The sequence below is a fragment of the Mustela putorius genome, unplaced genomic scaffold, assembly GCF_011764305.1.
Source record: "Mustela putorius furo isolate JIRA1106 unplaced genomic scaffold, ASM1176430v1.1 tig00537350_pilon_pilon_pilon, whole genome shotgun sequence".
Classification (NCBI taxonomy): domain Eukaryota; kingdom Metazoa; phylum Chordata; class Mammalia; order Carnivora; family Mustelidae; genus Mustela; species Mustela putorius.
Window position 1 is genome coordinate 2,702,023 of NW_025422471.1, and position 12,733 is coordinate 2,714,755.

The 12,733-nt window shown below is 35.1% G+C and overlaps 1 protein-coding gene across 2 annotated transcripts in view; it reads left to right on the forward strand.

Moving 5' to 3' along the window:
* Positions 1–12,733, forward strand: part of SLCO6A1 (solute carrier organic anion transporter family member 6A1) — a 90,803-nt gene that overhangs the window by 36,879 nt on the left and 41,191 nt on the right. For both annotated transcript variants that reach the window (XM_013044166.2, XM_045074480.1), the window contains exons 7-8: positions 5,320–5,464; positions 12,094–12,289. In XM_013044166.2, coding sequence (XP_012899620.1) covers positions 5,320–5,464; positions 12,094–12,289 — 341 coding nt within the window. The remainder of the gene's footprint in view (positions 1–5,319; positions 5,465–12,093; positions 12,290–12,733) is intronic.

A 12,733-nucleotide genomic window follows, 5' to 3' on the forward strand; every position in this document is an offset into this window, starting at 1 on the left:
ATAAATTTTATAGGAGAAAACTTTTTAAATGTATAGAGCAGAGAGATCAACACCTTTACCTTCTCTTTCTTTCTCATGCCTTAAGTCTTATACCTTATTAACAGAGAAGACAGTTATATACTAGAACTCCAGTGAATGAAGACTTGTTAATGAATATTATGACATGAAAGAACTTTTTGAGCTATATAGGACAAATTGAATTTAAAGTGTTACTCATTAGTTTTGTGACTAGAAATGGTTGACAGAATACGTCAAAGGCAACTAGTGTCCAATTATTTAGATATTATGCTATTGGTGGTCAAAATATTGAATTTCCTTGGAAAACAGGTGGACTGCTATCATAGAAACTAGAATCAATATACGTTTGACACAAGTAAGATTTTTAAAAATATAGTTATTACTTGTATTTATATCAGGACTTCATGTACTATTTTCAGTTTCTGATCCATCTACTAGGTTTGATGAAATAAATTGTTGTTTGTAGAAGCAGAGTAAGTGAGATTTCAGGATAGAGGGCTGAAACATTTTTAAACTTGGAAAAACAGCCTTTTCTAGGTGAGTTATTTTACTCTTATTGACAGATTTAATAAAGATAACCATCATTGATTTTCTATGGCTAATTGTAGATGTTCTTCATGAGGAACCAAGATGAGAGAAAGGGAAAAGTTAATTGATCAAGTAAAACACTTGAATAATTCCAAGAAGTTTATTGGTATCCTCTTCAACTTATGTTTTCCTTCTATTTGCCGATATGAAGGCCTTTTACTGGCAAGATCATTGTCTCCTGTCATACTACTTTGATTAGGGTAGAAAATAGATTAATGCTTCTATCACCTAAAAGAAGAAGCTCCATAATTAATTGGGACACTGCATACCACATCTTCAATGAATCTTGGTTCGGTCTTTAGGAGCTCTTTCCTTCCTGCAGCATTCCTCTGCCTCAGTTTCCTCATTAACATTTGTTTCCCACTGCTACTTGAAACCTGTCCTGTGTCTCAGTCTACTTGTCTGTGTCTACTATACCATTTACCTTATATTTTGCTGATCCTGTCCTTGTTTCCTACTCTTAGTGAGTAAGTACATGCAGGAGTACTATTTTGGTTGGTTACCATTTGAAAGCATGCATCCCAGACCAGCATGAACCCCCTCTGGTGTGGTAAAGACCATGGTTTTAGATAAAACTGTGGTGGAGTAGGGCTGAGGCCCACAGTACTATAAGAAATGGTTGTTGCATGAATTATCTGCTACTATGAAGATTTGATTTCTTCTTTTCTTTTTCAGTTTAAGTCTGATTTTATTACATAAAATACCTTAAATACTGGTTTTCTGTCTGGCCTTTGTCTTTGCCTCCTGTATTTATATTTAAGAAAAAAATACATTTTTTGAAGATTTTAATTATTTATTTGAAAGACAGAAATCACAAGTAGGCAGAGAGGCAGGCAGAGAGAGGGGGAAGCAGCCTCCCTGCTCAGTAGAGAGCCCGATGCGGGGCTTGATCCCAGGACCCTGAGATCATGACCTGAGCCAAAGATAGAGGCTTAACCCACTGAGCCACCCAGGCACCCGACCCAGCCACCCAAATAGACTTTTTTAAAATGAAGAAAGCCTAGATACTTTTTCGGAAGGGTCTATTGTAGTCTGAGTGTTTGCTATGCTCACAGTGTCTTTCTAAGTAAAGTGCCTGTAGCCCTTTCTGAATAAAGTGCCCAGAAGTGTTTCCTTGTGCAGAGTTGCCATGCTCTATATAATGTAGTTCAAATGTAATAGAAGTAGATATAAGCACACAGCTGATGGAAAGAAGCTGAATATCTGGGTCTTTGTAGCAATTAAGACAAAACAATGGAATGCCCACTAGAGAGCAGACCAGATAAGCTGCCATTTGCTTCTGAATAATCTTCTGTTTCTTTAGGAGTGCTGAATTATTCAGCTACTCAGTGTTTTTGGCTTTTTCACTTTACTGTATAACATTATAGTAAGTCTCATCAACTGGATTAACCTGTTCATTTTAATTCTAAGAAGTTCAAACACAAAAATTATCTAGTGCAGTGGTTCTTAGTGTGGCTCCCAGGCCACCACTATCCTCATCATTGCCTGGGAATCTGCTAAAACTGCAAATTCCTGGGCTGTGCTCCAAACCTATTGAATCAGAAACTGAAAGTAGGACCTGGTAATCTGTGTTTTACACCATCCCAACGATTCAAAGCACACTACAGTTTGTAAACAACAAATCTCCTAATCTAGTGTGACCCTCTTACTTTATAAATTATGAAAATGATGTGTATTCTTTCCTGGGTAATTTCTAGTTGCCAGAAATTAAATTATTACATATATTCCATTCTCATGATTACCTGGATATATATATATATATTATCATTTCTAGTTTATAGATCATCAAGCAATAATTTAAAGAGGATGAGTAATTTTTCCAAAGGCATCTGTATCTTTGGATGCACACACACACACACACACACACACACACACAGGTAGCTGAACCGAGGTTAAGAATATAAAAATATCTCATGTACCTGACTAAAACACCATTCCTGCATCTACTATTATATAATACTCCCTAAAAATGGAATATAGAGAGATGTGACTTGCTAATTGTTGTTTCAAAAATCAGTTGCAGGGCCAAGATAAAAGCGAGGTTTTCTGTTCCTTATTCTACCTGTTATACCTAATACAGATTGCCGTTTCCTATAAGATCATGGTATAGACCTGTGAAACAAAAGACAGAACTCAGCAACAGATTAATATATATAAAAACTTGCTATCTGATAGGGGAGGCAGTACAGTGATATAGTTCAGTAAATGTGATGATAAATTTGATTCTCTGTATGGTGAAATGAAGTTGGACCACTACTTCATATGATACACAAAGGTGATTTACAGGTTAATAAAACGTGACTAGGAAAAAAAAAAAAAACCAGCACAGTTAATGCTAACCCATGAAAGAAGTATCTTGTGACATAGAGGTAGGAAAAGTTAAGCAAGGTTGTAATAGTGTAAAATACAAAGTAAAAATTAGTGGATTAAAGTTCTGTTCTATGAAGGAAACTGCAGACAATGTTAAAAGATGGGTAACAGGGGAGCTTGGGTGGCTCAGTGGGTTCAGCTTCTGCTTTTGGCTTAGGTCATGATCTCAGGGTCCTGGGATGGAGCCCTGTATGGGACTCTCTGCTCAGCAGGGAGCCTGCCCCCCGCCCCCACCGCCTGCCTCTCTGCCTACTTGTGATCTCTGTCAAATAAATAAGTAAAATCTTAAAAAAAAAAAAAAAAAAAAGATGAGTAACATCTCTCAATGTAACAAGAGATTAGTAATTAGAATAAATAAGGAATTCCTGGAAAATCTATACAAAAATTTTAGGAAGCCTAATAAAAATATGAATAAGCAGTTCACACACAATAACCAAGTCTAAATAGCTATGAATTACATGAAGAAATGCTCAGTTGGACTTGAATTTAGGAAAGTACCATATAAAGCATTGTGGTATGACTTTATATCCATCAGCATGGCAAAATTTTAAAAGCCTGCTGATAATACCAAGTGTTGCTGATTACATGGAGTGTACTACTTATGTATTGCTACGTGACAAACCACCCCAAAACTTAGTGGCTTAAATAATAGAACATGATTTTGCTCATTAATCTGCAGCTTTGTCAGGGCTTACTCCGCTCAGCTCTATTTGTCAATTAAAGTGAAGTCTGGGGGATAAAATCCCCTGATGGCTTGTTTACTTAACTGTGAGCTATCGATACTGGCTGTTTGCTGGAACACCCACACATGGCCTCTCCATCTGGCCTTGACTTCTCACAACATGGTGAAAGAGTCCCAAAGCCAGAGTCCTGAGAGAATGAGCATATACAGCAGAAGTCCTATTGTCGTGTTATGATCCAACCTCAGAAGTCATGCCGCATCTCTTAGTTGAGACAGCCATTGAGGACTTTCCCAGTTCAGTGCCTCCTGATGGGGGAATGGCAAAGTTCTCAAGGGTATGTGGAACTGAAAATATTGCTGTGGTGAATATTATAAATTGCTACATGAAGAAAATAGAAAACTCTGCTTCATTATTGGTGGGATTATAAAGTGATACATTTTTGGGAAAAATTTTAAAGAAATAATGGAATGAAGTGTATAGTACATCTTAATGCCCAAGCAATCCTGTTCTGGGATATATACTTCCAAAGACATTCTACTCTGGTCCTTAAGTGTGCACGCACAGGCACATTTAATATAGTCTTGTTTGTGACAGTGGGAGTTGAAGTGAGCCTAACTTGTGGGAGTAGATGAATATGGTAGGATCACAGTATGTAAATTTAGATAGCACTCAGAAGATGAATTAGATTAATACAGAGAATATGTTTAGATTTTTTTTAAATGGTGTTTACGATTAGAAAAAAAATTAAGTTAATTTAACAATATATAAACAAAATGCCACTGAAATGTTTCAAAGATAAGTATATAAGAAATACAGAAATCAGTTTGAAAGTTTATATTTTAATGTTAATAATTATCATGTTAATTACTATGTATAGTATAATAGTACTATACATCCTCCTGAGACTTCTTTTTTTTTTTTTTTTTTCCTCCTGAGACTTCTGAGTAAGTTAAAAAAATGCAGAATTTGGGCAACTGGGTGGCTCAGTGTGTTAAAGCCTCGGCCTTCGGCTCTGGTCATGATCTGAGGGTCCTGGGATCAAGCCCTTCATCAGGCTCTATGCTTAGCAGGGAGCCTGCTTCCTCCTCTCTCTCTGCCTGCTTCTCTGCCTACTTGTGATCTGCCAAATAAATAAATAAAATCTTTAAAAACAAATGCAGAATTTACGTGACTTCACTGTATGTGGAATACCCAGGAGTAAAATGTTATAGAATCTTAATAGTAATATTAGTAATTTTCCTTGTGTGTTGCTTAAGTTATCTTCATTTTGTTTTTTAGTTAGGTGAAAAGATTTCTTAAGGAAAGAAATAGATTAACTAAGGTAAAGGAACATTCTAGACACCTGGTTAATGATATCTATTTTTCCTTAATTTTTGTAGAAATTTCCTTATTTTTGTAGAAAACTGCCAGAATCTCAAATAAAAATTATAGGTGGTATGGAGGTCAAATGAATAAAAATGGTTCAAATACTACATGTCTTTAATAGTATATTATTATATATTATATCTTGGTGAACAGCAGATTTTGATTTATATATATGTTCAGTTTAGATTGGGAAAGGTAAAATTTTTGCTGATTTGTCATTAACATGTGAGTGAATAAATCTATTTTTCTTTACCTAACAAAATGAAATAATTTGTGTATAACATTTCTATTTTAGGTTCTGTTGAAGAATCCAATATTAATATGCCTAGCTCTGACTAAAGCTTCAGGATCTTTTGTTTTTATTGGAGCTTCTGAATATTTGCCTTTGTATATAGAAACTCAGTTTTCATTAACACGTCCTATAGCAACTAAAATTGCAGGTAGACCTTTTCTGCTCATTATACTCATTTTGAAGTTTTTATATAAAATTTTCTTATATATTTTTATGAAATATTTGAAATAAGCATAAAGTGGGAGTAATATCATTTGCTGAAGTTTCATTTATCTTATTTCATTTTATTATTTTTCAATGCTATATATTACTATATATCACTCAGTGTTCATCAATGCACATCACAATGAGTGTACTTTTAATCTCCTTTATTTTACCTACTCCCCCACCCACCTTCCCTGTGGCAACCACCAGCTTATCACCTGTATTTAGAGTCTGGCTTTTTGTTCCCCTCTTTTTTTTTTTTCATTTGTTTTTTTATTAAATTCCACATATAAGTGGAATCATTCGGTATTTGTTTTCTCTGAATGACTTATTTTGCTCAGGATTATAACCTTTAGGACCATCCATACTGTTGTGAATGGCAAGACTGCATTCTTTTATTCCATTGTATATGTATTTCACATTGTCTTTATCCATGCGTCCGTCTATTAGTGGACACTTTGACTGCTTCTATAATTTGGCTTTGTAAATAATGCTACAATAAACATAGGGAGGCATATATCCCTCCAAATTAGTGCTTTTGTATTCTTTGGAAATATTCCTGGTAGAGAAATTACTTGATCATAAAATAATTCTATTTTTAATTTTTTGAGGACTTCCCTACTGTTTTCCATGGTGGTTGTATCAGTTTGCATTCCCACCAACAGTGTACAAGGGTTCCTTTTCCTCCACATCTTTGTCAGCACTTGTTTTGATTCTAGCCATTCTGATAGGTATGAGGTGATATCTGGTTGTGGTTTTAATTTACATTTCCTTGATGGTGAGTGATGGTGAACATCTTTAAACGTGTCTGAAATGTGTCTCTTGTAGGCAACATATAAATGCTTTTTTTTTTTTTTTTGAGAGAGAGAGAGAGAGAGGTGGGGAGGGGGCAGAGGGAGAGAGAGAGAATCTTAACCTTTTTTGTATTTTCACATTGATATTCTCCACTCTTTTCTCAAGTCCAGTGAGTATCTTTATGATCATGACTTTGACTTCTCTATCAGGCATATTACTTATATCTGTTTCACTTAGATCTCTTGCTGTGGTTTTGTTTTGTCCTGCTATTCATTTGGGACATATTCCTCTGTCTCCTCATTTTGTCTAACCCTCTGTGTCTATTTCTCTTGTTAGGGAGCTGTATCTCCTTAGGAAGAAGAGGTCCTGTAGTGCTCTGCAGTGCAGAGTCCTCTCTTCACCAGAAGCTGGCACTTCAGGGTTGTTTCCTATGTGTGTTGCTTGTGCCCAGCTCTTGTGTCCCAGCTGCTTTTTCCTTCAGTCCATCCAACTGAAATGGCTCTCTTTACCTGTTGTGGGCAAGTGTTAAGTCCCCAGCTGGGGTGGGGCACACGGTTTTAACCACTCCTACTGCTGCTGGGACTGAGGCCCTTAAAACATGTGAGTTGAGAGGTATGGTGTTGGCAAGGTTTGCACCAGTGTTCTGGGGAAGACTTCTCCAGACACTGGGACTGAGGCAAATGTGGCTGAAGGGTGGATCCATCGAAATCTGGGAGTCCAGGGCACAGTGTAAACAAGTTAGTTAGTGAATGTGGGGACAACTCTGGAGGAACATAAATCTTAAAATAGACAGTAATCATGCTTATCTTTTGATCCAAAAGAAGACATTATCTCTATTGTACTTGACAGTACATGTATCTTCTCTTAGTTCCAGGAGGAACAAAATCTCTGTTTTCTAGAACTATAAGCAAACTTCCTTCTGTTATTGAGAACACTCTCTCTATTACCCAAGGCTGTGCAAATATCTTTGAAGAGATAGGGCAAAGATCGGTCAGTGATTCTGTTTGCTAGATATGCAGAAACATGAGATACATGGAGAATTGCTGCCCAATTTATATGACAGTAATTATGTAACATGTAAATAATGATTGTCAGATTAAGCAGACAATCTAGTATGTTACTTGCAAGAGGCACTCCTTAAATATGATGACATTGAAAAGGCTGAAAGTCAAAGGGTAGGAAAAGTTCTACTATGTGGATGCTAGCCAGAAGAAAAGGTGGTATAAATAGTTGTTGTGAAGAGATCATTTATAGTGACAGCAGTGAGGTAGATGAAACAATTATACATGGGCATGCCCTCAAAAATGTAGCTTTAATTTTTTTAAAAAAGATTTTATTTATTTGAAGAGAGAGAAAAAGAGCACAAGCAGGCAGATAATTCAATAAAAATGGACAAGAGACTTGAAAAAGTATTCAATAGAAGATGCTATCCCTTGGCCAATATTCATATGAAAGTGGGTTCACCTCTACTGGTTTTTAGGGAAATGCATATGAAAACCACAACACAATCCTATTATTAATTCACCACAATGGCTAAAATGAAAAAAGGGGGATGCAAGTTGGCATGGATGTGGAGTGGTAGCATTTCATTCCCTACTAGTGAAAGTAAATTGGTTTAACCATTATATATCTGTTTGGTAGTATCATGAAAAGCTGAACTTATATATATATTCCCTCCTTCAGGAATTCTACTCCATGTTACATACCAGACTTAAATTCCTCTCTTAAGGATATACCTAGAGGAAGTGCAAATATTTACAAAAAGATATGTACACGAATTTTTTAAGTTGCACCATTATTCACAATATCACAGTGAATAAGTTGTGGTGTATGAGTATTTTAGAATGCTGTTCAGCAATGAGAAGGCATCATCTGTTTTCATGTATAAAAACATGAGTGAATTTTTCTAACATCATACAAAGAAGCCTTAATGTATACATACTTTATGATCCATATTTTATAAAATCTTGTAAGTGCATAAAAGAGCCTTTGATCTTCTGGAAGTATTAAATTTTTGATCTGGATGGTAGTTTCATAAGAACAGTCACTTTGAAAAGTCATCGGCATGTACAGTTGTGATTTGTGTACTTTTCTGTACATCAGTAAAATCTTTACAGAGTTGAAGTTCTGTGCATTGGTTGAATTTCCAATTGTCTTGTTTCCTTTTGGGGTAGACTTTAAAGAGCTAGCCACTTAATTGTTGAACTCCCTGTGCCCAGTATTTTCTTATCACCTAGGTCAATAGCCTGACAGGCAATGTTTTCCTAGCTGAGTGGAGTTCTCAGTTTTGTACTCACAAATGTTTGTGGTTTTCCCAAATCTGTACTTGTTGGGTTCAAGCTGAATAAACTAAGGGCCTTTCCCTGGGTTAGTTATATGGCTTGGGGATGGGGATAGGACTTGGAGCTCAAACATTTTATATAGACTGCCATCCATTCCCCTTGTTTTTCCTTTATCTCATTCCTGCTTGTGATTGTACTATTGTCCTTCATTTCTGGGATTCTGGGGTAAAATGTGGCTTGCCTCTTTTTGACTTCCTTACTTTCAGGCTTACTTCTCACCCTTTGAAGTCTCCTGATTCAGTTCCATTTCTCACAATTTTCTTCATAAATATTGCCCCTCCTCTATTTATTTGTAGTTTTTTTTTTTTTTGCTTTCTAATGAAGGTATTTGTGAATGTCTACCTTTTTTCAAACATTCATATGTTTACTTTGTGCCGAACACTTTTCTAAGCGATTAAATATGGGCTCCTGTAATTCTCTTAACAACCTTATCATGGTGATATAATTATTTATAGATTTTCCTTAATAGTATCTCATACTTTAGGTGTAATTTTCATTGATTTTTCTGTTGTAAGTATTTTTAAAATTATGATTCTCATCATGTTTTTATTTAAGTCATGTCTTACTTTTTTTTTTTTTTTTAGGATTTTATTTTTTTATTTATTTGACACAGAGAGAGAGAGATCACAAATAGGCAGAGAGGCAGGCAGAGAGAAAGGGGGAAGCAGGCTCCCTGCTGAACAGAGAGCCTGATGCGGGGCTCGATCCCAGGACTCTGAGATCATGACCTGAGCTGAAGGCAGAGGCTTAACCCACTGAGCCACTCAGGTGCCCCTCAAGTCATGTCTTACTGAGAAGAGATTTTTAGTGTTTAAATATATGGTTTGCTTTTCTTTTTAAATAACTATTCACATCGAGTAATAGTTTCCATATCTTTAGTAATGTTGTAAGCTGGGACTTTGTGAGAAAGCTGAGTCCAAATACTTTGCTTATGGATTTTTTTAATTTCCCGGGCAATTTTAACAAAATTTATATGCAATGTTAAATATGTATAGGTTTATGAACAACATTTCATGGCACATTTTTTTAGTATTTTATTTTCAGACTTTCCTTTAAAAATACCCAATTTAATTATCTGTCTTTTTAATAGTTAAGCTTTATCCATTTACCATTATTGGGTATTCTGACTTTTTTAAAAGATTTTATTTATTTATTTGACAGGGAGAGAGATCACAAGTAGGCAGAGAGGGAGAGGGAAGCAGTTTTGCTCCCCACTGAGCAGAGAGCCGGGCTTGATTCCAGGATGCCGGGCTTGATTCCAGGACCCTGAGATCATGACCTGAACCAAAGGCAGTGGCTTAACCCACTGAGACACCCAGGCATCCCTGGATTCTGACATTTTTAAGTAACTTTTAACTTCTTACTTACATTTCTTTGTTTATTACCTTTCAATTTGCTTCTTTTCCCCCCTACTATCTTGTTCTCTCTCAGTAGACTCATTTCTTTTTTTCATTTTATCCCCTTTGTTTTGTTCAGGAGATTTTAACAATCCACTGGTAGTTCACTAGCCCCACTCTTCAAGAGTGAGTGCATGTGTTCATGTCTAGTCTAGTTCAGGAGGTTTTAACTATCCACTGAGATAGTTCACTAGCCCCACTCTTCAAGAGTGAGTGCATATGCTCATATCATGTCTAGATAATTTTATCATTTATGAATTAGCTATAATTATTCTTTTGCAAGTAACATGCTGTTTGGAAGATTTTTACAATTTCTCTTTATTCTTGATGATATGAAGTTTTCTTACCTTCTGTCTATCTTAGGATAGATTCAATTATTTACTCTTAATCGTTCTCAGTAGTTGGAGTGTTCTTTTATTCCCAGAACTAATGTTTTTTTTTTTTTTAATGGTGGAAATTTCTTATTCTCAGTTTCAATTGTTCATGTATTACTTCTGGGGAAATAATTCCCCAGAATTTATTCCATTATACTTCTCACAAGTGCAGTAAAGCATTTTGTAGAGCCTCTTCCTGTTGTCTGAAGTCAGTATCTCATTTTTATTTCCTTTGCTTTTACACAATGTCCTTTTTTCTATCCCAAGATTTCATTCAGGATACATCATATTTAGTTATCATATCTCTTAGGTGTCTATTGGGTTTGACAGTTTCTAAGTCTTGCCACTGTTTTTTATGATCTTGACAGTTTTGAAGAGTGCTGGTCAGGTATTTTTTAGAATGTTCCTTAACTGGGAATTGTCTGATTTTTTTCCACCTGTGATTATACAAAAGTTATGGGTTTTAGAGGGAGGATCACAGAAGTAAAGTGGCATTTGCATCAAATCATATCAAGGGTGCATACTGTCACCATGGTTTACTACTTTTGAATTTGACCTTGTTCAACTGGGTAATGTTTATCATATTTCTCTACTGTACTCATTGCCTTTAATTACTTATTTTGGTTATTCTCCTTTCACTCTTCTTTTTAAAAAAATATTACATAGTGCATGAATTATACAATGTTCTCTTCCAATCTATTAACTTTTCAAACATCTCTGGTCTGGGACTTTAGTTTTTATTTTAGGAATTAGAGTTTTAAATATCCAGGTTTATTATTTTTTATTCATCTGCTCTTATTTCATTCCTTTATCTTTTTATTTTATTTCTTCTTTTTATGGAAGTTAAACTTTCATTTATCTTTTTGAACATTCTAAAATTACTTACTTACAAGTCTCCCACAGACCTTCAAAGATAATAAATTTAATCTGATGTTGGTGGAACTTTTTTTGTTTTTTTTGCCATATATTTCTCTTGCTATATTCTTATCTAAATCTACCACTTCTTTATGTTTGGAGCAAAGGAAATCACAGCAATGTTTGCATTTACTGTGCTACTTTCATATGACTATCTTCTAATTACATGTCTTCTTCTCCCTCTTTCTTTTCCTCCTCCTGTTCACCTCTATCTAATCCTTTATGCTTGATTGAAAAAAAGACTATTTCTCATAGTGACTATTCTGAATTCTCAGTTTGTTGTGAGATTGTTAATATTGTACACCCATTCATAGAATCAGTGGGTGGCTTAGTTAAATTTTTGGTAGTAAGTTTCTGTTACTGAACTCTTGTGATGGGCGTGTCTCTTGCTGTAAGGTATAAATCCAGACACCTATCCAATAATAGCTCTGAATAAGACAGTTCTCATCTTCTGTTTTGCGTGGATTAAGTTCTGGGTTTATCTTAGATGTCGTTACCACATAGGAGCAAAATTTCTCCATCGTTCCACTAGGCCTATAGGTTTAGCCCTACTCCCAAATTTGTACTTCTCTTAAGGTTCAGGTTTGTTGAGATGTTTATCATGCCTTTAAGATTTCATTGTCTTTTTATTTAAATCTATATTTGATTTATGTTTAGAGCTGGGGGATTGTATCAACCTATGAATGTTCTGTACTATCTTCAGCTATTTTTTTTAAAAAACTGTTTTCTTTTCCTCCTTTTTTCTTTTAGGATTTGTTTTACTTCCAGCAGGTGGACTTGGCGTGCTTCTGGGAGGTATCATTGTTTCCACGTTACACATGTCTTGTAAAGCCCTTATGAGATTTGTAATGGTTACATCTGCTGTATCACTTATGTTCTTTGGGTTTGTAATTTTTATAAACTGTGCTCCAGTACCATTTGCTGGGATCAATGAAGATTATTCCGGGTAAATATTATTTTGCAGATTGAATATTTACATTCAAGTCAACAATGTATTTCTCAGTTAGTTAATAATTATCTAGTAACTCTGTAAGTTTATGCCATTCTTAGAATTATTCAACATGTAAAATAAATATAAAGCACACTTTTACCTTTCATATTAAGGGCAGAAATATCATGATGGTAGCTTGAGACACGGCTGTTTATGCATAAAGTACTAAAGAAAAAAAAGGCATTGAAATGATTCAGAACCAAGAAGTAATATTCTGTATTTAAGTGGCTAACAACTAAAAGACAATACTGTCTATACAAAGCCTTACCTTGTGTTCCTGAATTGATATATCTGCCTTTTTATAGATATCAAAGAATAGAACTGAAGTACAGCTGAAAGTATGTGTAAGTAATATCTCCTTTAACCAAAAATTCAAAGAACTTGGCAGAGATTGATATT